General features: G+C 39.1%; 2 protein-coding genes across 4 annotated transcripts in view; one reads left to right on the top strand and one right to left on the bottom strand.

The window, feature by feature from the left end:
• RALGPS1 (Ral GEF with PH domain and SH3 binding motif 1) overlaps positions 1-27757 on the top strand; it is a 228681-nt gene that overhangs the window by 92064 nt on the left and 108860 nt on the right. The window lies entirely within an intron of this gene.
• On the bottom strand, positions 514-27198 carry ANGPTL2 (angiopoietin like 2). The gene is made up of 5 exons (XM_090022098.1): positions 26557-27198; positions 14070-14930; positions 3717-3910; positions 2976-3246; positions 514-2641 (listed from the first exon to the last, which is right to left on the bottom strand). The coding sequence occupies exons 2-5, from the start codon at positions 14875-14877 to the stop codon at positions 2442-2444; spliced, it is 1473 nt and encodes a 490-aa protein (XP_089878224.1). The 5' UTR covers positions 14878-14930; positions 26557-27198; the 3' UTR covers positions 514-2441.

Genomic DNA, 27757 nt, shown 5'->3' with positions numbered 1-27757 from the left:
GTCCTCCTCGTTATGATCTCTCATGGGAGCCTGAGGAGGCAGAGGGTCCAACCATGACCCTGAGGGACTTAAATGTTCTGGTACCTCCTGCATGCAGCTAAAGCATACCTGAGGTGGGATCCACATCAGGATTTCTAATGGTTAGAAACTAGACCTAACAGAAATGATTAAAGAAGTCTTTGCCTAGCTAATTAACTATGTGTCACTATCACCCCATTAGCTGGACTAGCTCAGGATACATCCTACTACTGTAATTGGGATGGGAATAGTGACCTTTGTGAAATATAGTCACTACCCATACCAGGTGAAGTGCATTATCCAAACATTTTAAGACCAACAAGCAGCAGCAGCAGCAGCAGCAGCAGCATGTGCTCAGAACCTGAACTGTATAGAGTTTAGAAGTCAGATTTGATCTGATTTGAATTTATAGGGGTGGAGTTCTGTGGAACTCAGTCATTTATTATATTGTAATAAAGTTAATTTCAATGGAATGAAATCAGAATGAAATCAAAGTACATCAAAATAGCAGTTGTTGCTTTATTACAGATTTGCAATATTACAAAGATATTCTGATAATATATTAAAACCCTACTTTCATTTATATACAACACATGCTACATCAAATGTCAGTTTAATGCATATCGTACATTTTGTAAAGAAACAATGAGGTAACAAGGGGGAAAGGCATACACTCACACATACATACTCAGTGAAAATCTCACAGGCTTATTATCAAGCACATTGAACTGTTTTATCATACATTCTTTCACTAAATGTTATGTTTTTCATGGTAGTTTCTAATTTGCAACGTGTGCTAGAATAATCAACTCTAGAAACCTACCTCAGCAGAATACTAAAATTTCCAAGTCAGTCATTTATAAATATAGGTGAATAATTTTGTGCAATACATTGGCAAACAGTATACTTGGTAGGTATTGTAAAATATGGCAAATATAATTGTTCTTGGTTACAAATAGTTACTTTCTAGAATTTTCATCTAGTAGTTAGGGACACTAAATAGGTGCTATATCAATATCTGCCATTTGCCTGCAAAGTTGGATAGCCACTTTAGTTTGTGTCCAGCCATTTTCTGATTGTAGTGGCTACGCAGCAGGTAATGAATTAAATGACTCAAGTTTAATTTAAAAAAATATGGGGCACCTATACATGTGCAGTGAGGCTGCTCCAACACACTGCAATTACAGCGTGTCGTGTATCAGTGTCCCCATGCTGAAAAATGGTGGCTGGGGCACTTTAACTAAAGCTCATTCAATGAAGCACCCTGAGCACCATTTTTCAGCATGGTGAGACTGCTATGCATGATGCTCCAGACACTTTATTTAGAACAGCTCTTGGAACCGCTCTAATTAAAGTGTCCCCTCTCCCCAAAACATGTCTATAAACACCCAGAGGCTCTTGTTTTATGTGACACAAAGTTATTAGTGTTGGCTGAGAGGTGCAACAGCCATTACAAATCCATTTACCTTTCCAAATACATGTATAGTCGGCAGTTCTGTTTAGCAACACTGATTTTCCTTCCTTGAAAGAAAGGTCAGTTTTGAGTGAGTGTAGCAGACTGCCTTGATCTGTGGTAACTATTTGGGTGCCTGCTCACAAACTGAAATCGCTACTGCTCTCTTTACTCATGACAACAGCTAACAAAGATTAAATTAGGAATACTCACACTAATGTTCTACAGTACATGTACCAGCTATCTAGTTTCAAGGGATGCAGTTTCCCGTGTCAAATGATCCTACCAATAATAATATAAAAACTCTTGCTGTACAGTTTGTAGTATCTCCTGCATTTGAGAATATTTATACATAATATAACATACAAAAATATTTAGTTATTGTGGCAGTATTTTAATCATCAAAACTTAATTTACAGGAAATAAAAAAACAAAGGTTATCTACAGTCCATCTCAACTGCCAATTCTAAAAGCAAGAACCTAAATTAATTTTGTCGCAAAGAGAGGTGTTCTGCAAGTTCTGTAGTGTTTTGCTGGAATGATTCTTGAAAATACAATATACAAGTCCTCAAACTGTATCAGTAAATATACAATATCTTACATTCCTTGCAGTTGAAAAGATGTACAGGAAACCCTCACTATTCGTGAGTTTGGCATTTGCGGTTTCAAACATTTGTGAATGCCAAACCTGCTTCTTAAATACACTTAAAGGAGCTCCTCGGGAGCTCTGCACTTGCCGCCGTCACCAGAGGAGCCATGCCCCTCCAGCTGCCAGGGGCACTGAGTTCATGAACACAGACGGCGTTCATGAACGCAGTGCCTTGTTCGTGGATTTCACCATTCATGGGGGATACGAAAACGTATCCCCCGCAAATGGCGAGGGTCGCCTGTATTCGAGCTAGCACATGCAGCTACTGCTGATATTTCATTGTTTTGTCTTAAAGGGCAAGTTAGGAGAAGGAAAAACAAATCAGTGGAATGTGTTGGGGTTAGGTCTGATCATCATAACAACTTTTTTTAGTGAGTATGATCCCCCCCGGAACTCAGCCCAATAAACACCATCTTGGTATCGACTGCGGTAATGTCCTCCCCGGTACCAGACTCCATTAAGATTTGAGTGAGCACAGGCATTGTACCACCAGCCTCCTTTCTGGTAATGAGCACAGTTACCTGTGGAGAGAGACTGCTGGTCAGTACAAGGATAAGCACAGTCTTGCAGCTGCAGCAAACAAACTAGCTAAACTTTAATAAAACAGACTTCTGGTCTACACATTTTTAAATATATTAAATGTTTACATTTAGTTATTTTATGTAGTGAAAGGCAAAGCAGATGAAGCCTTCCTCTTATAAGCTTCTATTCTGCATCTGAATCCCTGCAAGTACAGGTCAACTAGTCTTTCTGTTTGGTCATGCTGTCAGTGTTCATGAAAGTCATTAAATTATACATAAGATTTTAACTATTACAGGATTTTATGAGCTGCCATCTTTCTTTAGCACTTCTCACCTGTGTATACATCATGGTCTCTGTCCAGAGTGGTGAACTGCTTCCCATTGTGCCAAGTGAAAGAATCGCCTGCATTGCCATTGTAACGGCCCAGTCTCAACTTGTAATATTCACTTTCTGGCTCCAGTCGGAAACTGGCATATTCAGCAAATACTTTTCGACCAGACCAGTCTTCCATTGTTATAAGCAGTTTATAGTTGCCTTGGTTTGTTAGCCAATAAATATTTTCCAAACCCAGCCAGTACTCTCCATCTATGTTACCGAATCCTTGCTGTGAAGAAATAGACAAATGGATTACTATTATATATGTGTTTTAAATGTAAACCTCAATGTAGCCTTTGCTATAGAATCATTGTAGCATCTCCATAATGGCTTCGTGGACCACATCTGAAAAAGTAAGCCCAGTTCCAAGTCTCCTTCTCACAACTTCACCCATGTGTTCCTGCAGTTGAAGCTGCTACAAACTTCTCAAGGTGCAAAAGACTGTGCAGTGAGTAATCCTGGAATTACCTGACCCAGAAGTCTCTTACTGCTCCCTCAAAGTAATTGTTCGGAGAATGCTTTAATAACACAAGTGTGTATATCCCTTATAAAAAGTACCTGTTTCACTAGTTGTTGAAGTCTAACCCTTTTTTTCCCACCCCTGCTAAGCTAATGGCCTGGCTCTACAGTTCCTTTTCAAGTCACTGTTTTCAAGAAGGTTTTTGTGAAGAGGAAATAATTAGTCTTGCATGTCCTAACCTTGTACGTCTCCCAGTTCCTGAAAAAGTTAACTGATCCATCGAGCCGCCTCTGAATGACTGTCCAACCACCGGGGTCATGCCGTTGGTCACACCACACCTGCATAAGTCGGTTTGTATTTTCAGGTTTCACCAAATAGATGGAGCTGGTGTCATGGCCATCTTCCAAAGCTTGCAGACAGTCTCTCCATGGTCCTGTTCCAGAACAAACACTGCAGTCACAAAGTAATGGAACATCTCTTCTTAAGCCCTTTTACTTATTTACTGACAAAGGAAGTTATGTATGCTTTTTATATGATGCATTAATGTATCAGTCTTGGGTGCTTTCAGGTGATATAAGACATGAAATTAGAACAGTTGCATCCATCCCTGTAGGATACGTAGTTACAAACACGCGGGTTATTTATTCTGATGCACTCAGAGGGCACTTAGCATGAGTTAACAAGCTTTGATATACAGGTGCTTGCGTTTAAAGTGCCCTTCATGTGGTCTAACTGTAACATATACCTTCACCCTTAGAGTGACAGAGGAGCCAGGTAAAACCACTGGAAATCACAGCTGACTGTTTGCTTATGGGAAAGATCCTTCTTATTGCACCCAGGGTCAGGGAGGCTTAACCCCCTTAAACGCACAGTGTTTGAAATATCCACTAAAATCCTTTCTGTTTTAGCAAACTCATGCTCTGAGATGGAGCACGCAAGGCATAGCTGGGGTTCACTGTTTTGTGATTTATAAACCAAAAAGCAAACTCTGCCTCTGGGAAGGTAAAATAAAAGTCCCAGTAAGCATCTATACCAAACCACGTTTATCGAGGCTGATTTAATTTTGAAATGTTGGAGTAAATAAACTCGAAGTACTGGGTACTCTCCACCTTAGGCTGTCCCAGCTCTGATCAGCCAAGAGAAGACGCATTCTGATGCTGTCCTGTAGAGAAACCCTGCTTTGTTACAAATTTGATCCAAAGACCCTCCTGTCCGCCACTCCAGCTTGGGAAGCAGGAAGTCTTATATCTATTTCCCTGTAGTTTATTTGCTTGGCCCTTGCTAGCATCCAGCCTTTAATAACCAAAGATTCATAACGGGTATATTGGGCTGTACACACATGCACCCCAAGGCCTCATCAAAGCTGAGATCTTTGAAAACATCTGGAGTGGCACAGGAGCGCAAGTGTCCATGTTCCCATGTCAGCTGGCTGCATCTGGGGTTTTTAAACGTGACTTTCAGAATGGGAAGAGAAATGAAACTGGGACTTGCATACAGGGTAAAAACCTCTCCTGTACTTTTAAATTAACTTTACTCTCATGTTTTTATGGACTTTTAATCACAGCATAACTATATGTGGAACATAGAGACTAGAAGTTAAAGCAGGAAAAACTTCAGCAGGAAAAAAATAACCTGTGTGGAAAGGTTTTCCTATAACATAGTGCTTGATGCAGGATTTGAGCTCATGTCAAAGAAAACACTTTGAGTGATTAAAAAGTGTCTACCTGCCACATATTAGAGTCCTGTATTTTGTTGATATTCTTACAGAACTCTTTTGTAAGTTAGCCCATGAAAACAGGCAAGCATGTTGCAAAAGGCATATTGCAGGCATTCCTGAATTTGGGACCCACTCACTCAGGGCATAGATTGTAGGTGGAAATGCTAGATAAACTGCTTTGTTCTGTTGCCAGTCTTACCACATCAGCTGACACAAGAAAACGCTCAAGCTATTGTCAGTGCTCAAGTAGTCCAGATGGGTTTTAAGGTACTGAAGGATTACTGAAGTACGGTGTTGATCATATTTTGTAGAGAAAACAGACCTAAGTTTCCACAAACAGATACTCTTTTCCTTTAGAAAACAAAATGGCAAAGTTGACTTTGGCTTCTATTCTGGATTATGGGTTTCCATCTGAGCAGCTGCCAAAAATAACATTGGCATGGCTATTAACAATAGAATCAGCAACACAATGCCAACATAGGCATTTAGCACAGTCAACCTGACATCTGAAGGCAAGCTAAAACGATGGTTCAAATATGTAGCATGGTACACTTGGGAGGGGGGAGTTAGATAGATAAATAAACTGATTTAAGTCTCTGTTATCATAGAAATTACAGATAAAGCCAACCCATTTGCTGGGAGTCAATACAGGATTATGTCTTGCATTTCGTTGAGCCTGTAAGGCATCAATTTCTGCAGAGTTGAGCCTTTTGAAAAGAATTTAATCATTTCAAAGAAAAATTTTCTAATATGAAAACACTCGGCTTCTGTGTGGGAAAAAAAATGTGAAGCCTGTCAGTAAAAAATCTGACTCTGCTAGGTATTCTTAAGTATGTTGAGCCTGGGCTGTCCTCTGTGCTTGTGATCTGGCTTGTAATTTTGGTCAGTTTACAAAAGCATGAGCTGCCTGTACTAGCCAAGCACCCAAGAAACCAACTCTCGTTTTGTGTTGTCTTAACTAATGTGGAGAGGGGTTCTGCTCCACACTTCAGACTTAGAGAAACACTGTCATTCCCAATTTGCTGGAAGCACAGAGGGCTGGCATGGAATGTATTGTCTCAATATCTGTCTTCAAAGGATTGGATCTCTTTCAAAATGGCCTTATTTATTGTTCATGTTGGGAGCCTGAGCTGTAATGCACAGCTTTTTTCCATCTTTTAATAGTTTTATGAAATAGTGATAGAGGATTTACTAGACTTCCTTTTCACATTCTTGTACAGTTCAGTAACAAAATAAGGGTTTTATCCAAAGCGAGCATATTTTTAATAAACTTGTTTGGAGAAGGGGACTGACTGTGTTCTCACAGTTACATCTCTGCAGTCACTGAGAACTTCTGCTAAATAGTGCCTAAAAATTAATGTTGGAAATCGTTGCACGTATTGATATATTGACAGTTGCTGTTTTAAATGATGCTCAGTAAGTGAACATGGAGTGGGGTCTGTGTGGTAAGTGAAGATACCAGTCACAACCGAAACGTACTGTGGCGTTAGCAAAGGACTTTTAAGAAATTCACACAAGCAGGAGCGGGGAGGAAGGCTTGCTTGCACACTTTCATTTGGGAAGGTCTGAAGCTTTTACTGATGGACAGAGTAAATAGTACTACTTGTTTTAGACCCCCAAAGACTTTGCTACCTGTTACGTTCCTCTGCCTCCTAGAATGGGTTCAGTCCTTCAGCTGATTTGTTGTTTGTAATGCTTAGTCTGCAGCACTGTGGATTCACGGTGTGCCCATGGGAAGAGCTCCTCTGGCAATTTATGTAAGCACCTCATTGCTTTGGCCAGAAGTAAAATGAGAGAATTGAAATAGTCATGTTTTTATATAGGTGAACAGGAAAGTAAAATGGTAAATAAAATAATATGGCAGCATTTGGCTTAGTGCCTCCAGGTTTGGTCCTCACTGGTTTACAGAGAGTTGTCTCATTCTGTATATAACTTCACATTGATGTACATTTGTTGCATATCCAGTGGGCTGAGAAGTAGTTTTATCCAACTGCTGTCATTTATGATTGGCAATGAAAAGGAAGGAAGCATAGATGAAAATTAAGGAGAAAATCGGTCGTTCTATTTTATGTTCATAATTACTAGTCGCTCTCCTCAGAACCAAAGCAGAATAATAAAACTAATACATTTTATTTTCACAAAGAACCAGATGGCAAAAGTGTCAGGGCGGTTCCCATATATTGCTTTATGGTAAAATATGACCATTTTGGCAAATGTATGAACCAAAGCATGTGACCCTAATTTGTGCAGTATAAAATTCATGTAACTCAAATTATTGAACTCCAAAGATACTTGTACAGTTTTACAGCAACATCTACACATTTTTTTTTTCTAGAAGTGGCTTATTGTATGATGGAGCTAACCAATTTTTTTTCAACATATCTACATAACATTTTTACAGTGCATTCTGCTAGTGCTGTTTGTTATACAGCCATCGCTTTTCATTCCCCTAAAATATGATGGGAGCTAAAAACAGACTGTGATGTATCTATTGAAATATAACCCAAACCTTTCCTGGTAAATTTGATATAGTACCCAAGTCAAGTCTATTTATATCTTTCTTTTTTTTTTTTAATTTTGGCACATTCTTTGTATATAGAAGTCATGTTTTAGCCTTTATGAATGTGGGGGCGGGGAATACCCAGGTTGCATTTTTGGTCTCATGTTGGCATAATGTATCCATTATGCCAACATTTTCAAATACTGTTAGCAGAATGTTTTAAAAGAGTATCAGAGTAGTACTTTTATTATGTACTTGTATTGTGGCAACATGTGGGGGGCTTTGGTTACTAACTGAACAAACTTGTCACCTAAAGTCAGTCCCCATCCCACCAGTCTTGTAATGTAAACAATATTTGCATTTGCATCCATTTTCACACAGATAAGCATAATCAAAATCAATGATATAAAACACAATGCAGATAGAATCAAGAGTTGATTGGAGTGTTTTCTCTGATACTCCTCACATTCCTATGTTAAAATCTCTCATATTAATTTTGACTAAAGTTGATACAGCTGCCTGTCAGTCACAATACTGTCACATGGAGCAAAGAAGAGAGGGTTTTTATATATATATGGTCTGAACAGTCTTGCTTGCTTGTAGATTGTAGAAGCTGGATGTTTTTATGAATGATGAAAGGTGCTATGCCAAATGGAATGATGCTGAATATGAATTGTTCTTATAATTCAAATAGATTTTGAGCTATAGACTTTTTAGTATAAAATGGCCAGAGAGATGCTCTCTGGTGTTGTTACATTTTAGTGTGTGCTTGCTTACCATGAACTTCTCAAATTTCTGGAAAATCATAGTTTGATTAGAGACAGAGTTTAGTCAGTGTTTACTATTTTGGCAATGTTGGAAAGTTATGCTACTTTTCTGAAATGGCATACATGAAGCTATGATTTTGCTTGGTCATTTGGTAAGAAAATGACTATCCAAAAGCCAGGAGGTTTAAGATCTGAAAGAAAATATTTGGATTTATTTAAGTATACTTTTTTTCTAAAAAAAAAAAAAAAAAAACCAAACCAAAAAACAAAGGGAACCTAGAGTAGTAGACTATCATACAGCCGATGTGGACTGTTTGATATGACCTTACCTAGAGGGAGTGTAAACATGCCTTACAAAGTAACGTTGACATTAAATTAGACTCTTACGTCACATTACTTAACTATTTTTGAAAAAGTGCAATTGTACTAAAAATTAATTTATCCTACTACAATATAATAAATTAATATGATGATGAGCTATTTTGCTTCAATTTGGAGTCTTGGCTAAAAGTGAAAAGTGGATTCAATTGATGGAATATTGATTTTTAGTTGGGAAGGCATGTTGTGTAAACGTGGATAGAAGTAGTCCTCTAGTGCTATTTCACTTCCTGTGTCTTGCTTGGAAAGGAAAGTTGTGCTAAGTAGAAATTGCTTTCCCAGAAATTAAACTTGTACATCATGTAAATTAAAAAAGACAACGAAATTAAAGGATGTGGAACTATAGATTTGTACTGCCCTTTCTTCTAAATGCCTGCATCACATTGGCAATGTTCTTTCCACCTAGAACTAACAAGCCCTGCCAGCATATATGGACACAGCTCAGAAGTTTCTAATTCATGGTGACTTTAATTATGCCTACTAATTTATTTCAACTGTAGCGAAGTCTTGGCACAACTGGTTTGTGTCATCTTCAGCAATAAGATAATTCATTACAAACCTCTTTCATTTCTCTGATAAATGAGAGAATCTGGAATCTCAAAATCTATATTTCAGAACATGCAACTTTTCTTGTGCCACAAAAATGGTTTCTGCTGGGCAAGAGTATCTTATTCTTATACTTGTAACCAAGAAATAGAGTTAACTATTCACTAATTCTGCTTCATAGTCTTTAATCCTTTTGTCACACAGCACAACAGTAGAAATAATTTTGGAACTGGTATGTTGTTTAAATCCTCCCTGTAGTCATTTGTCACAGTTCTCTGTTTCTTTATTTTTTCATCCTGTTTACTCACTTTTACTACCTGAAACTCCATTGCAAGATTCTCTTACAGAACTTGCATGGACTGTTGGTAGAATACATAAGTAGGCAGTTGCACAGCAAGCAGATTTCCAGGAGGTTGCTCTGGTAGATTCTTTGCCAAGCTAGACAGTGTTGAATTTTGTGAATTGGTATACAAGGTATGTATCATTGTTATTATTTTGATAACACCATGTAGTTCTGGTACTTTGATTTATGCCTGCTAATTCATTGTTTCCATCATTTAATATAACATGTTTTCTCTGCTCCTCACATCTGTGAAATAGATCCTTTTAATTCTGTTTTTCTAGACAAATATTCTTCCTTTGTATGTTGAAAGTATGTGCCAGAAATGAAAGAAGTATTGGCAAAGCGGAATAACAAATGCCAGTAGGCTTATCAGGAGAAAGATAGATAAAAGTATTATGTAAAATGGCTAGATATGGGAAACATTAAATTTCATGCCCAGAAGGAGGCTGTGAGTGGGGCAGAACAGCCACCCCTGCAGCACCGGTTGCTGCTTCTGCACCCTACTTTGCAAAATCCTGGAACTGCTTCTGATGGCAACAGATCATAATGGCACTGATTGTCAAACTCAGCACCCAGCTGCCGTTCCTGCCACGTGGTCAGAAAGTGGGATGCAGTTACGCCACTGCACCCTTTCTGGAAATGCTGCTGATTCCTTTAGGTTTTTCTTGGCACTGTAAACGAAAACTGTTCCTTGTTGACTAGTTTACTTAATTACCAGGTCTTCTTTTTTTCTCTCTTCCTGGTTGTATCACTGTAATATTTAATGAATATCAATCTCTCAACCACGTTTATGCACAGTGACGCAAAAGAAATTGAGAAGATGGACTGGAATCATAGGTATATGGGACACAGAAACCTGGCTATGGGGTACTTCATGAAAGAAGTCTTCGCTAAACGTGACCATGATTTTTGCAGTCCAAATGCAAGACTTACTTTTTTAATAAGACCTTTTTCCAGCACTGACAGTTATGCACATAATAAAACAATTTTCGTTTTTCCCATTGAATTGGAGCCATGTTTTTCTGATTAAGTAGGTGCATAGCCATTAGGTTTATGCATTTGTGGGCACATTGCAAGAACATCTGCTGTGTAGCAATACGTTGTTAGAAGTGGGTTTTAGAATGAAACATCTGCCCAAAGCCACTGTGTCATCTGGCCTAATTATTTCCTAAAAGAAATGTGGGTCTCCTTGTGTTGCCAGTTAATTTGGAGAGTACCTGATGATCTCAGAGGGTTTGAAAAGACCCTCCACAAAATGCTGGGAATAAAAGTGTGCACCTCCTGTGCTCATGGCATATTGTAGTTCTTGACTGCCAGGTTTCAGACACCCAAATAAGCCTCTTATTTTTGGTAAAATATTTAACTACCCATCTCTGAAAACCAGGTCCCTTTTAGATGGATCATCTTGGGCACACACAAATCACTGGTTGTTTCTGAAAATGAAAGCTGAAAGTGTAACTCTCTGGGAACACTTGGCTGACTTAGGGATTGATCTTTTTGCTATGCTTGTAACGCGTATGTGCTCAGCAGTGCATGCATTCTTGCTCCTGTCACGCATAGAGGGAATCAGAATTATTGCAGGATTCCCAGAACACCCTAAGGGACATGTCAGGACCCTTTTGCCTCCTGTACTCCTGCCTGTCATGCAGGTACAAGACATGAGCTTGGGGGAGAGCTCTGTAGAGCTGTTCTGCTTCCTCCCACAGTGATGGTGGAATGGGAGCAGATGGGAATGAGAATAGGGGTGGCAGTGAGCCCCTCACACTCCTCCTACACACTTGCTAGACAGCACAGCTGAGCCAGCCTGCCAGTGGAAACCACTGGTCCAAAGGTTGGAGTTGACGTAGGTTCCTTTACTTCAGTGTAGGAGGGAACTGGGGACTGTGCTCTGAGCCAAATCTGTTACTGTTTGTTTATTGGTATTACCATGTTCTGCATGCTCTGCAAGCACAGAACAAGACGGGCCTTGCCCTACAAACTTACAATCCAAGTGTCAGTCAAGAGACAACAGGTAGATATAAACACCTAATTGCTACCTGCTCCTGGAGACAGTGGAGATTTTTACTACTTCTTACTTAGGGTTACTCAGGCCTTGTGGCAGAGCTACAGTTTAAAGCTGAACCAGTGTTACTGGTCAGTCATAAGGAGCGTGGGGTCATGTTTTCACACAGATGCCATTTTACATCTGATGACTGAGTGGGGATCTGGTTAAAAGGGATCAGAGCTGTTGTGTATGAGTTTGTCTTCCTGTGGTTGCTGTTCATCACCAAAGAACATACACAACTTACAAACACAGACCCAGAAATGTACCGTTCACACAAGGAGAGCTCTGCTTATCCAAAACTGGTCACAGTCTGGACTGGCAGTGTTGGTTGCCACAGCTTCCAGCACCACTGCTCCCCTGCCATCAAAGGTCCAGACCCATGGGGAGTCTTGCACACCAGATCACATCTGCAGGCTGACTGACCCTCATGCACCAAACCCATGTTTTATCTGGCCCATGGACCAATGTCTCCCGTGGGATCCAGCTTCCAAACCAGCCCTGTGCTACCTGTACAGCCCACAGGGCCAGAAGGTTAAGCATCACTGGTCCTGAGCCTCAGGCTTACAATAATTAACCCATTTCTGGGAGTAATGTTGGGTGAAGTTCCTAAAGAGGTCAATGATTGCAGCAAATACAAATTAACACAAGTGCAAACTAAACCTGGTGTGATGTTTTACAGCTGTAGGTTTTAGCACCTTTGCTCTCTCATGCATGTGCAGAATGTAGGTCTGAAGGACACCACCTGGGATTATTTTGTTAGTATTATTTGTATTAGTAAAAAGAGTATGTCACTTAATAACTGTGACTAAAAATAAAGAGTCTAGGCACTCAGGAGTTAATGGAGGTGGTCCCAATCCAGTTTATTTTCATCTTAGGAACTGTAGTATATGTAACATTTCAAGAAACAGCCAGAGGCCAGTGTTTCAGAAACTGACTTTTACCCATTACTATAAGTGGACCATTACTATAAGTTGAACACAGTGTTTTGGCTGTTCTTGTTTTCATTTTTTAATTGCTCCCAGGTTAATACTTTGTACATCATGTTTTAGCCTGAAGCCACTGAAATGCATGGAAATAAGAAGTTAATAATGGAAAAATTGAAACAACCATCAAATGCTGTTTGAAGTGAAGTCACTTCTTCCTGTTTTACATTCCTAGGGTAGTAGTAACCCAAGAGGGACAGGAAAGTGGTGTTTTTTCATCTCAGGCACCAACCTTCTGAGTGAATGGCTGGATCAGAAGTCTATCTGAATTAGTGGGAGTCTTACCAGCGATTTTTTTGTTTGTTTGTTTTTTTTAATGGGCTTTGAATCTGGCCCCATATGACCAGAGTGTCAAATAGCAACATGGTCATTACTACTTGTTAGATGATGGACTTTGATTTTTTAGAATACAGCCACCCTTTCCTAACATCTAAGAAACATAATAATCCCAAATCATACCTACTCCCTCACAAAACTCTCGCACCCAGATGCTTGTCTTTCTCTGTTCATCATCTCCCTGGAAAATGCCTGGGGAGTGAATAAGATGCAGCTTGACCCCAAAGATCAGTGAATTCAGGCTATGACAAGGTGAGTTAGAAGTCAAAGCCAGAAAGTTTTTGCAGTGAAATTAATACCTGACATTGAACCCAAAACAAACTGGGAGGTAGTGGAACTCTCAGAGAACAAAGCACTGTGCTTCATGAGAAGCAGCTTTACAAATGGGCTACAACAAGAGCTGAAGTTGTTGAATGGTCTTAATGTGGGTACAGTGGTGGTAATGTGATCCAAGTGAAGAGGTGTGACTCATAACATGGTTTCGTCCCATCTCCAAACACAAATGTTAAAGCATTCTTAGCTGCTGGCACTACCTGCACTTTGCAGAGGAGCTGCAGGTCCAGTCTTAGTCCCAAATTGCAAAGCCAGTAACAGAAGGTATAAACCCCTAACAAAAGGACTGATACTTCCCCTGTGAATTCTCTCAGTAGACTGGCCCAATATTCTGAATATTATTAATCTCAGGGTGAGCTCTAACCAATTCACATCCTCTGCTTGCATTATTGTTTAATAAAATAATGTGCTCTTACCTTCCTTTTTCATATGCTTGCATGACAGTATTTAGCAGAATTTGCAGAAATCTGACAGGCTCATACCATGAGCGCTTCTGCTATGACCCCAAATTTGCAACCTCAGGGCTGTCAGCCTTATGCCTTAGTGTCCATTCCACCCCAGCCCCCCTTTATCCCCCTAGAAATTACACTGTTAATCACTGTATATTAGAATAGATATAATCCAGTGATTCCCATAATGACTTACCAGATGGTTTATCAGTTGAAGTTGGACTACTTGTAACTGGTGGCATGGTTGGTAGAGTTGGTGGTAGAGCCTTTAAATTCTGATCACTCTGAATCTCATTGGTAGATATTTGGTTAATGATACGGTTGTAAGTGGGAGGTTGATACACTCTGTTTGGTGGGGGGGGAGGCTGGGGTATTGGCTTTATGGATGGCATTCTTTGACAGTGTTCTTCCAGCTGTGCAATAATTATAGACTGATTATTGGCAATTGTCATCAAGTGTTGGTATTTGTGCTCTAAGTCTTTGTATTTGTTTGCAAGCTGCAACATATCAGCAGTTTGATTCAGTATCTTATTCTCAAGTTGGGAAAGTTCTAATGCATTGTCTCGTTTGCGGATAATTTCATGCAGTAGCTGCATATAAAGTTGTGTGACCCGAGAGTTCATGTTTCGACTCTCTTTTCTTAAGAGTTTAACCTCATTTACTATCCCACCATCCACCTCCACCAGTTGCTGAAGAGTCTCTATTTGCCTCTTTTGCTTTAGAAGTTCATTGTTAAGTAATTCTAATTCTTGTTTATTCACCCTGTTTTCAAGTAGAACCTCAGGCTCCTTTGAATTAACACAAATGGCACCTGTCACTCTCTGCTGAGGTACAATAAAGGTATAAGTGCATTTGTCCTGTGTATCAGCAGACCGCTTATACCTATTCATGTAAATGAATTCTTGCTCTGTGCCCTCATCGTTGTCTTCAAATTCCTGTGGCTTGCTTGCGGTGGCTCCCATGATAGCAATTAAGATTAACCAGGTCAGTCTTGTTGCCTTCATGATCCTTTATTTTTTTTGGATATTTTTCTTTTGTAAAGGCCCTTTTAAAAAATCTGTTTAAAAATAAACAAACAGTAAGTAATAAAAAGAAATAATACCAAGAAAAAGGTAAGCAACTGGAACATACATCAAAAGTAAACTAAAAAAAATACCTAAATACATGCTACAGTAGAAGTAACCCTCCAAGTATAACCAACAATACCCAGGATCTGCATTTACAAGCTCTGAGCAGAAACTTGGTTAACAATACTAGAAGTGATGCAGAACTCTCGGAATTGCATGAGGTGCAACTTTGACACAGTATGGCCACTACATGTTATTTTACCTTAATTAGTGGCCTTAGACCTCAAACTAGAAAGTTTTGGATAAATTGAAACCACAGTTTTTGAACCACAACTGTTTTGAACCACAGAGACATTTCTACACAATTACTTATCTTTCACACATTTATTAATTAGAAAATTGGACCTCTAAACATTGTGTACATTAAACTTGAACATTTTTGACTGGTGACTTTACAAGTCAGAGTAACTTGAATTTCTTTTCATCTGATATGTTTGTTGCGAGTCTCACAAGGACAGCGATGTTCGTTTTGTGCTTCTTCTAATAGCAGTCTGACTTAACAATAGGTACTAACTTATTTGTTTTCAAGAGTCCTACCCATTAATATTTGCCCTTTTACATCAGTTTGACCTATTAATATTTCACCTTTACACTAGTGATACCATTTGGGGGTTATTTGATTTTAATCTTCAAAGCATCAAGCTAACCAAAATGGATCCCTCTTGTACTTGATAGAATGCGATCACCTCAACTGCCAAATGCTCGTAGCCAGCAGCCTTTCAGCCTGGTGCATGGGGATCACTCGGACGAATAGACTTTCCTCAGGCTATTCCAGTTTCAACTGTGCAACGAGTTGGCTCTTTAATACTGAAAATCTGTAACAGTGTTTTGTTGCTGAATAACATATTTTTCTGAACATTTATCATGTTGTGTCTCTCTCTAATGGTGAAAGAGAAAAAGATCTCCATAGTCCATAATGTTTTTGGAATCATATAAAAGTTCTTATATATATCTTTAATTATTTATTATGATTTTATAATAATTTACAACTCAGTATTTTAGGGCTACAGATGGATAAAATGTGTGCCACAAATGCATTGTCATCTATAGGCTAAGTCACCTTATTTACAGTATGGCAGTTTGTGCTTTTTATTTTCTTTGTTCCTAGGGAATCTCTGTGAAAACTGGTTTGCCCTTAATGCGTGAGAAATCAAGATGCTTCTATGATATTTCTAGGTTGTTTTTTTCTTTGTGTTCTAAGGAAGAATAGTGATCTTAATTGGAAATCCTTGTAGCAAATGACCTGCACTGTGTATTCCATAGGCCCAGGCGTGACTTCATTTTCATGAACTAGTATTATTCTCATGTGAGGACATAGCTGATAATTGGCTTCTTTCGGATGAAATTAGGATTTTTTTTCTTGGTCTCTCTGAATGATTCTTGCCTCACTGTGTGCTAATAGTAACTCCCTGTGATGAATTTAAAAGGACTATATGACTTCTAATAGGCATATAGAGACAAAAAGTCTGTAGTCTTTTTTACCACATAAATTTTTTTTATTCTGACTTTGGTATTTTAGCTAATATTTTGAGGCCTAAAGAACAACGAAAACCTTGGAAAGTACTGAGAGATCATGTTGCATTTGAGTATATGTGCATATGGGTAGTTTGGTTTACATGAGAATAATACAACGTGAAGTTTGTTCAGTATGTAATGCCTGGTTTGATTTCCTTTCTTTACCAATATGTCATTGTGGTTATGTTTTCTTATATATATAAAGCATTTCACACAAGGTAATGATTCATAACTTGGATGACAAAAACAATCCATCTCGGGGGCAGATTTACTATACTGAAATCATTAAATTTGTAAGCAAGGGTATAGTACCAGTTGGAAAATAAAATGACTGTTATGGGGCCAGATTTGATTTTCATGTTGTAAAAGGACCTGTTCCTCAGGAAGCCTGATTTGATCCTTCAGGACATGAACCTCTGCCATTCCCTGTGGCGTTTGTGGTAGGGTCTGCACTGGGTCCAGAGTGCAAGGCTGGTCTATGGGCCTGATTTGGCCTGCAAGCCAGCCCCACATCATTCATCTAGCCTTTTGGACCTGCTGGGTTTGTCCTACAGAGTTCTTCCCCTTGTTCTGGAGTACCTCGGGCCTTCTGTCAGAGTGATGTGGCTCTTGTTTTCAGTAATTTGGCCAAGTAGTCATCAGCAGTCCCTTGGTACAGTGAGGGCATTCTTCCAGTACATAAGGAAGTCATTGATGAGGCTGTGGATGACTAAGGAGGCTGATCGGAGATCCACATATTTGACTACAGACACCATAGATAGTTGCAGGAAAAAGGAGTAGTGGTGTTGGGTCACAGCTCTTTCCTTTGTCTTTTGTTTCTCCCTCCCATAGTGAGGCAGGTTTCCCCTGAAAGATCAGTGCCTTGTCATACATCATAGTACCATTGGGGATGGTTCATTGGCTCAGTCCTGCCCAACAGAGCTAGTGCCATATAGACATGGCTTCAATGCCAGTGGTGTCGCTTGAGCCAGAATGCTAGCGTTCATTCTTCTGTCTTTTGGATTAATATGGAGGATTTTCTGAAGTCATTGCTGATGATAATGTTTCAGCTGTTTGTTATGTCATCCAAGTTTCACACCCATACAGTAGGGTATGGATGACAACAGCCTGGTAAATGAGAAGTTTGGATCCAAATGTCATGATCACTGAAGGCATGATTTCAGAGACATCCAAAGACAGCCTGGTAGATTTTATCCAGTGTTAAATATTGTCATCTATGGGCACATCTACATGTTGCCCTACAGCGACATAACAATGTGCTACATCACTGCACAGCATGCTGTGGTGACGTAGTGATCACGTGAGTCTACATGTAATCTCCAGATACGTTGCTGTAGTGATGCACTCCCCCAGGATAGTGTGCTGCTTTGACAACATAGCAGCAAAATCTAACTGTGCACTGTGCTTTAGTACTTTCAGAAGGACGTACTAAAGCACAACTCTATAGCAGTGTTGCCATATGGCAATGTGTAGACGCACCCTATGTTTACTTTTTGGGAAAGGTGGCTTCCCAGCTAGGGGAAATGCTCAGTGTACTCCAAGGATTGCTCTCTAATTGTAATACGTGGAGGAGCAACTGGTTGGTTTGGGGTGAGTTGTTAAAGTATCTTAGCTTCATAAAGTGAATCTAAGCATTTCATATGCTTCAGAGAAGCAATCAAGAGTGACCTGGAGCGTTCAGTTGTGTGGGCACATGCAACACTGTCATCGGCATATTGAATATAGTAATGAAGATGTTGGTTTTTCTGGATTTGGAATGTAACCAGTTGATGTTAAAGGGATTTTCATCCATGCAATACTGGATGCTGACTCCAGATGGAGTCTATCAGCAATGAGATGTGAAATAGCTGTGGTATAGCTGAAAGAGTGTTAGTGCAATTACACATCCTTGCTTGACTTGTTTCTAATAGTGAGTTGGTCTATTTCCAAGCCATTACTTTGGACAGTTGCTGTCATGTCACACTGAAAAATCTGATAATGGTAACCAATGTTGTCAGGCATCCAGATCTCATCAGGGTCTTCCATAGGGCCTCTCTGTTGATTGAATCAAAGGCTTTATTCAGGTCAGTGAAGGCCATGTAAAGATCTGTGTTGCTTATGGCTCATCTGCAGCTGTGTAGCAACAAATCTGTTGTACCTCTGAGTGGTCTGACAGCATGCTGGGACTCGGGGAAAATCACCCCAGCAAGGGCAGTGGGTCTTCTGAAGAGAATGCGGGTGAGGATCTTCCCAGCTATGGACAGGCGTGCAATACCATGATGGTTGCTGCAGTCTGTTCTATTGCCAGAATTATAGCTTGTACATATTCACTAAAGACTTGGTAGTTAAAATCTCTAAACCAGTGGTGCTCAAGCTTTTAGGCTGGTGGGCCAGTAGTGCCCAGTATATCTGCAGGCTGGATCTGACCAGTGGTCCCAATCTGGCACCCAAGGCAGTCATGGCAGGACCCAACCAGCTGTGCGTGAGGGAGGGGCATGTGGCCTGGCCCCAACCCAAATCTGTGGGGGGAATGAGGTTTGACTCGGCCCAACCTGCGATGGGGCTTGGGGGTTGTCAGTGGAGCAGGGTGGCAGTATTAATTGCCACTGCTTCCCTGCTGCCAAATTTCCTGACCCCTTGAGAGTTTTTCAGGCCGTATGCCATGACTCCATGGGCCACATTTGGTTAAGCATGCCTACTCTAAACATTTTATCTACAGTAAGAAGGTACCATTTTGGGCTGTAGGGGACAAGCAAGGCTTCTTGCTCCTGGGTGCTCTTGGGTCCCTGGCACTAGAACTGAGCAGAGACGTAGTTAATTGTGTTAGCCTGAAGCCAAGTAGAAGGCAGGGTAGATTTGCACCGTATAAAGTAACCAAAGTAGATGTATATACAGCACAAGCCTTCATGGGCTGCAGCTCACTTCATCAGGTGCATCACATCACAGCATCTGATGAAATTAGTTTTGTGAGCTGCAACTTAAGAAAATGTATTTGCCCTGATTTATAACATTTACTTTTCACGTTTTCCAGAAGGTCATTTCCTGTAAGGGGTTGCTCGTAGTCTGTGGTGCAGCTGTTTTTATCTCTGAGTCTGTGCGTGTGCTTATATCCAGGTATTCTGAGTGACTGTTCAGTCAGTCATTAACATTGCTCTGATATAACCCAAAGAGCTGACAGATTCTCAGATTTGTTTAGTAAGTTTCAGTAGTGATTCAAGCACATGTCAGCAGCTGTGATCCTTGTCGATCCATTTGAAAGGTGTTTATACCTGACAGTTCTCAAATTTTAGTGGAATTTGAATGACACTCGCTCTTATTTTTTGTAAATAGCAAGGGATTGTTCCATGTGTGTTTGGCAGGAATCTTGACAACTTGTCAGAGACAAGTTTGGGGTTCAGTGTGCCCAAAGGAGAAAAGAACTGGCTGCTGCAAACAAGTTCCATGTATTCTTTAAAGCAAAGTTATTTGAAATCCTAGAAAAATTGGGAACATAAATTAAAATGACCCCAGACAGCTTTAACTTGCATAACCAGCATTTGCACAGCAGGTCACACTTAGTGACCCTGGCAGTTTTCCAGGACTCGTATTTCCACACAGATGAACTATTCTTGCAAATGTCTCCAGCATGGTAGGTGTAAAAAAGGCTTTTATTTCCATATGTGAATTGCAGGCCTTCTTTCCTCGCAAACTCTATTTATTGTGACCCATGAAAGGAAACTCATTTTTTCTGCAGAGTTCCCTTGTGTCCCTCTTGCCTCATGACTTTAATTGACTACAGAAGTTGGGGTAAATATTCCTTTTTCAGGCTGAAGCAAATTCTAAGAGTTTGTTGATATTCTCCAATAATAATTCTTTTCTCTGTTTTAGAGAATTGTAGGGGAGCAAAGGAAATTCAGTACATTGTCTTCATCTTAACACAAGAAGACCCAAACTGTGTCTCTTGTGCCTTCCCTCAGGGCACATCCTTAAATATATTTCATGTTCCTTCATTGTAGCTACTATTCAGCAATTGGACACTTGTTTTACAAATTACATACTTTTCTCTGTGGGCTGTCCACAGATCACTTTTTTTCCTTCACTGTTGCTGACTGTACTTCTTCAGTGAAAAATGTACGTGAATAACTGTGAGGAGTGAGTGACGATTACTGGCTTTTGTTACCACTGTGAGAGAGGTTACATAAGTCAAATGACTTGGAGTGGATGAAAACAGCTTTCTAAACAAGATGTCTGCCTGAACAAACCTTGTGCAATGAATCTGTAGGAGAGGAAGAAGTATTCAGCGAGGAGGAAGCAGGAAATGGGACAAATGAGCACATGCTGTCTAGACAGGCCTAGGGAAGGTTAAGACACTTCAGTCGTCAGTACCTCAAATTATTTGTGTAAGCAAACATTGTATTTTATTTATGTACAAGAGACTCACCTTTTATCTAGGTTTGTTGTGAGATTTTGCATTTATTGCATCTCCAGGGGCCATATGTTCCAGCTCAACTCTTTGGATTCCTGCCAAGTATTTGCATTAGCTGTTGCCCCTTTCCCCATAACTAGAGCTGCATCTTGGCCAACCCCCACTTGCCAAGTCCAACATGTTTCCTTCGGTCAGTCATTGTTTTGAGTCGCAAGGGTTGGACACCACTTGACCCAGGACATGGGTGGCTCACAGATATGAAATTCCCCTCTGGTATCTGGCCACCCCATCTAGACATTTTACCTGTATTCTAGCCCTGGTCACAAAAACAAGGGCCCTTCTGCTTCTTGAGCATCTTATTTCCTGCTGCACCCTCCTCTGTGGTTTCTTAAACTAAAATGATTCTGCCTTTGAAAGCCAGGAACTTTTAAGTGCTGTCCTTGTTTCCTAAGTCCATGAACCTAAAGTCCCCTATTATGCAAAGCTATGATATTTAAAGGCAGGCATTGCCCACAGTGTCAGTGTGAATTGCCATAACTGCTTCCAAACACACCTGGTCAGACAATATGTCCTGTCCCACACAAATGTGAACTCCTCTGCAAACAGCTTGAACCATGGGAGGAGCTCCTGTGCCATTAGACCTGACCCCAGTTCCCCAAAATGGAATAAAGAATACCAGCAAAGGATTTTTTTTTTTTTTTGAAAGTGTAATTTTATTTACGTTAAGGCCTTTGCCAGCAAAGCTGTGTTGGTATTCTCCTATCCTCCATAGTTATGCAGACAAAACTTTAAGTGTAGACCAAGCCTTAATGTAACTCTGTAGGTGGTTTGCAGTAGTTAATAATGAATTGGTTTATGTTTGTTCCTTCATTGTTTGTTAAGCTAATTGCACCTCAGGGGAAACAACTGAAGAATATTCATTTCATCTGATGAATGATGAAAAAACAAGCCTTCAGAAAAAGATACTATATGTTTTTCAGTTTTTTTCTCCCTGTCCCTGAAAAGAAAAGCAAATAAAAGGTATTTTCTTTGAACTTACTAGTTGCATGTAGGCCATATTGTCCTGTTTGCACTGTAGGGCATATCTGTAGGACCTTTCTAGCTCAGTCAAAATATATTGCTTTGATTACTTTGAATATTTTAAAACACACAAATGAGATTCCATAAGACTTGAGTATTTTACTATCTGAAATTAACTAGGTATTTCACCGCATGAATTTTGTCATAACCTTAGGGTAATGAGGTTGTAATATTTTTCTAAGCAAAGTTTCATGCATACCTGTGTCCCAGCTTACAAACGTTCCATGTTTTGTTGCTCAGTTTATCATAAAAAGATGTGTTAAAGTTGACATTCTCTGGTGTATTTTCTTAGACATTACTTACAGGAATAAGGCATATCTTGTACTTAAACTGTTCCTTTGTATAGCAGGTGGTTATGATAATGCCCCTCAGAATTAAATTTCTCATTTTTACAAAATATATATACAGGTGATCATATTGAATTACTTCACAGATTTTTTTCCTTTTTTCCTTTTCATCACTGTATGTGCTCTCTAAGGCATCGAGATTTTGTGAAAGCTACCATATTTATAACCCCACAGTACAGTGGAGTGCATCATATAGATCAAATAGTTAGTGGCATTAATTAGTTAGTATTTGTAATGCACTTCCAAGAAGAAAAACAAAAGTTTTGAGATTTTATTATTGTTACTGTAGATGGAACATATCTAATATGAAAAGATTTTTGTGCCATTTAAACTTTGAGACAATGAGGGAATAGAATTTCATGAAACATTTTTATGGAATCTAACTCTGGTCTTTCCACCACAGTTTAAATTTCAGTGTCTTTAGAAAACAGCAGAGACCACAGGAAGGATGGATTGTGGCTATCACTGACTCCTGTTATACTATTTAATAGGATAAGAGTCACAAATCATTTTCAGTCATGCAAGTGGGAAAACATTTTAAGATTTAAATTAATTACTGTCTGCTGTGAGTCTTCAGAGCAATGCAAAAGGAAAATAATGAGTTGATATAACTATTGTCTAGAAAACTTCAACTGAGGCAGTACTGTGTGTAATGAATCAGCCATAGTTTTCATACCAAGGGAGACCAATCCATCTTCACTTTCATAGGGATACTGCTATAGGCAGTGAGCCTAAAATGTGCCGGTAGGTAGGGGTAGCTGACTTATTTTCTGCTGCTCTTTTTTTTTTAACATGCAATGTATGGTTATGAAACCAGAGACAAGTTGGTATGAAAGCCTCATGCACTGGGCTGCATAAATGCTGCTTTTGTGTGGGTAATATATCATGCTGTATCTACCCCAGGGGGGCTGCTTTTACAGGGACAGCGATTTTCTTTCTTTAAGTCAAGATACTACACAAAGGGATTTCCAGTAACTTTTGGTGACGTTATAGATTGCAATACAATAACTACATCAGAGAGCCTGGCTAAGTAAATCTGCTTGACATTAACAGCTTAATGCCCAGAGCTGAGAATAAATTTCCAATTCAGGAATGAAGGAACCAGCATTTCATCTCACTAAGTGTTAAAAAGAATTTGGAAGTTGGGTTATGAGTTGAGGAGGCAGCTTTTTATGCTGGAGTTTTGATAAATCTTAAAAAAAGAGATGATCTTTAAGTGAGTGTTTGCACTTGAGCAGGACCTCTTGAGTGAGCAGCGGGGTAGAACAAAATAGGATTCCCAGTTTGCATGGTTGGAGCATTCAAGGGAGATAATTTTCTATTTTTTCAAGCAAAACACAATACCTGGACTATAATTGCATTGGGAAGATCCTGTCCCAAACTGTTACTTTTTATTATTGCCCATTTCTCTCTCTTCATCCCTATAATGTGGTTTTATTTATATAACTGCAATATGCTCATCTTTCTGGTAACATATGATCAAGTGCTCCCAGCTTATTCTCACCCTTTGCTGTCTTAAAAAGTTTTTCAGTCTAGAGTCCATCCTTAGATGCAAGGCTTTTAAGTTGAGTGCACATAACTTAATTACTAATTTGGCACTCCAGAAATATTCCAGATAGATGTTAACATCTAAAGATAAGGTGACAAGCAGGAGGAGATGACCACTTACTGAAGAGTACATAATGTTCTGGTAATGACTCTCTTAAAATATTTGTTTCAAAAGAGGGGAAAAAAACAGCATCCTGAGCTGTGTAGATGCCAGGGGATTAATTTTGCAGCAGATTACCAAATCATTGAATGACTAAAGTTTAGTCAGCAGGTGAACCAATCACTTTCCATAGGCTGCTCTTACTGCAGTGGAGTTAGTGATACATTCTTAGGTTTGGGTGGGAAGGCTCCTGAGCTGAACAGCACATTATGCAGCTCTTTGTGAAGCTCTCACAATCATGTACACACACAAATGAAGGCAAATTCATGAAAGGCTTAATGTTAGATGAGATGGTATATATGCCTGTAAAAAATAAGCCCATATAGATGACCATGTGTTCACATGCTAGACTGTGATAACAGCTTTGTTACCTGGGCCTTTCTGGAGAAGAGGCAGCAAAGCTGCAGTGGATGTCTTTGTAAAATCTTCTAAGCTTTTCCCATCTATCACACTGAGGTGGCATTGTTTTAGATTGCAGTAAGCAGACATTTTACCCATTAATTGGATTGTAAAAGCTAATAGAACTAGGGTGCCAACTCATATTTATTTAAGAAGAATCATCTTAATTCCTGTTTCTGCAAAATTTGGTAGTCAGTGACTACAGGAATCCTTGCAATCATTTGCCCTTTCCAAATACCAGGTAAAAAAATTAGATCTGTATTTCACAACACATTTTCTGTATTTTTCTCAAAGTTGTCCAGATTCCTAAACATTACGTCCCCCTTTTCCAGTAATTCTTTTGTATAATGGTGTGAAGCTATGATAGCAAAATCTCATTGTCCTTTATCTCTGTCACAGCTAGTGTGATATTTTTGTTTGTGCTTTCCAAGAGTAGAAAGATTAATTGATTTGGACTTCTGATCGAGTGAACTTTTTCTTTTTCTTTTCTTTTTTCTTTTCTTTTCTTTTCCTTTTCTTTTCTAGGGGATTCCTATGTATCAAACAAATCATCTTTCTGGAATATTAGGGTTTTTTAATTACAGAGCATGTTAGCTTATTTCAGTTTTTCTTTAAAGAAAATGGAAAAAAGTTCACATGGAACAAAAATTCTGAAATTTGTAGAGTACAGTTTAATTACAGAAAAGATGATGTATTGACAAACTGGAAAAACTGCAAACACCAGACTTACACATTGCTGGGGAGAACTGCTTTGTGTTTTGTGCCATTAATTATTAAATTCCCATGTAAAGCATGCTAAGCTTTTGGCTGAAATGAACTACTTCAGATAAATATGTTGTAATACATTTTAAGTTCAGCTTTTTCTGCTTCCATTAAGTTGCCGGTAACTCCCAAAACACTATTTCATTCTTAAAATATCAAGTGTTTTTGCTGGGGGAATGGATGACTAATGAAGTGCTGCAGTGAGAGTTTTTAATTAGTTCTTGAAGAACTCTTGTTTTGAAATAGTAGGAATTGTTTCAAGAAACTTCAAAGGATTACATGTCCTGTGCCTTCTATCCTCCAAACAGAAAACAGCTCATTTAAGTGAGAAAAAATGCTTCTCTTTTGTGGATCACTAAGAAATTTAGGAGGCAGCATCATTTAATAGGTTATTCTTTGTGCCTCATTGAAGTGAGCTGTCACAGATTGGGAGGTGTAGCTATTGAAAGAGAGCACTGCATTTGCTCTTACTTCCCTTAACACTGGCCTCACCTTATTTTCCACATACTCCAATCTCTGCTGAAAAGCATATAACAAGCTAGCTCTCTGTCTTTCAGCCTGTTACTAGTATGTGATAAAGACCTGCCAGAGAGTTTAGATCAGAATAATTTTGACTTTTATTTTCCTTGTAAAAATATTTGTATTTAATTGATAAAGGTGGTATATATTACACTTACAAGAAAGTGCATACAAATTCTACTTTCTGCTTTTGAAGTGAAGGCTCGGTTAAGCAGGACGTTTTACAGAATCTGTTGTTACTTTCTGAAACATTTTTATCTGTTTTATCTGACTTAAATATAGGAGAGAGTGAATACATGATTCCTGACTTTAATACAGCAGCTTTTTTTTTTTCAAAAAGCAGGCATAAATGACAGAATTATTGTCAAAAAATTGCTGGAAAGCATACAGTTATTTCACATATATATTGTCACTTTCAGAAGAAGACAAAGTAATACAGAGTAAAGGAGAGTAAAGTTAGCTTCATGTTCTCAGAGTTCATTGCTAAGCAAGAAGTCCTGGATTGTCTGACTCTATAAAATGTATCAAAAATAGTTTTACCGAATATCCATTTTTTATATTTGAAGTAAAACATAAGAAAAATCAGTGGCTACAGCCCCTATGGTATTATACAAGGCCACCTTTGTACCAGTTGCATATGTTTGCTCATTTAATAGACATTATGCATTTCCTGATTAAACTTGTATTACAAAGATTGTAATAACTTTCATAACAAAGCAAAGCAGTAAATGAAAGCCTGGCTTTTTAAATCAGCCACTCTGTCTGCTGGTAACAATGTAATCAATGTGAAAACATCTGTATATCTTAAATGTAAACCAGCTGTATTATGGCAACATTCTTACCGTTTCCTTTGGCTTCTTTCTTCAGTCCTAATGTGCTTTTCATCAAAGGTTTGCTGAACAGCTCATCCACAGGAATCCCAACATTTCATTTAGCTGGCTGTATCAAAAGTACGTCTCTTCTGTGACTGCAACCTCGACTTTGCTGCTTGGGAGATTTATACATGTAATAATATAATTGGAAAAGTAAATACCTAGATGTTGTAAGAGAGTCCTGCTTTCCTCATTGATTCAAGTCTCTTTATAGAAGAAGACACAGCTCAGCTGCTAAATGGAAGCCATACATTCCCATGCTATAGGCAGAGAGGTACAATGGGCTGCGGTGGTTGATGAAAGGAAACTCCAGCATTTCAGTTCTAAAGTTTTGAATCCATCGTTTCATGCAAGACTAAAGCACCCTTATTTGAACTTCAGTTCCTTTGTGGTGGATTTACATCCTGGAAGAAAAAAAATCACCAGGCACGCAGCAAGTACTGTAGACAAGTTCTGGTTGGATAAGCCCTTTTCCCCCTCCCACAAATACGAGGGATCCACCAGCAATAGACACACTGAGGGCCTCCCCCTGACCGCAAACAGTAGAGGGGAGGGCTGGCTGAAACCAAACTTTAACACAGTGATGTCACAGCTTGCAGCAGTCCAAAGTAATCTGGCGTGCAGCAGGCTGTCTCCTTGCCTTTGGCAGGGAGCATTAGCAACACTTTCCTCTGGATAGCTGAGCTTGGAAAACTACACGTTACATACAAAGATATCAATGCTTTGTAAACGGTTCAGTTAAAAAAAAAAAAAAAAAGCCAGGATTTTACCTTTGGGATTACGTAACGTGTTTCTTAGCTGTGTTTTTCTGTTGCTTTTTTGCAGTTAGTTTTTTTTATAGTAAAGCTTGTCTGAATCACTCTGACCCCTTGTTCACAGAACTTAAAAGCAAGTTGAAACTAGACTCAGATTTTCTGGAGTTACTGATTAAATGCTGATATTAATCTGAAATGTGTTATTTATCTGCAATATATAATATGCTTTGGTTCAGAGACATTCTGGAGTCTCTTGTATATTTAAGAAACAGGATTTTTAAATTTTAGAGCAGATTCAACTGAAAACTCCCTTGGAGGAGCTGCAGGTCTGCCTCTCTCTAGCATAGTTTTTACAGTATAACTGTTGATATGAGGAGGTGAGATGGAGCATTTTTGCCCTTAGAACATTTTGTATA

This window comes from Crocodylus siamensis, chromosome 11, assembly GCF_052110815.1.
Source record: "Crocodylus siamensis isolate JL-2025a chromosome 11, ASM5211081v1, whole genome shotgun sequence".
Taxonomy (NCBI): domain Eukaryota; kingdom Metazoa; phylum Chordata; order Crocodylia; family Crocodylidae; genus Crocodylus; species Crocodylus siamensis.
This window is presented reverse-complemented; position numbering and strand designations above follow the sequence as displayed.

Coding starts and splice junctions, on each gene's coding strand:
- ANGPTL2 (XM_090022098.1), bottom strand. CDS start 14,877: ATGAAGGCAACAAGACTGACCTGGTTAATCTTAATTGCTATCATGGGA. Junction 3,247..3,716: donor GGAACTGGGAGACGTACAAG/GTTAGGACATGC, acceptor ATTTCTTCACAG/CAAGGATTCGGTAACATAGA. Junction 2,642..2,975: donor AGACCATGATGTATACACAG/GTGAGAAGTGCT, acceptor CTCTCTCCACAG/GTAACTGTGCTCATTACCAG.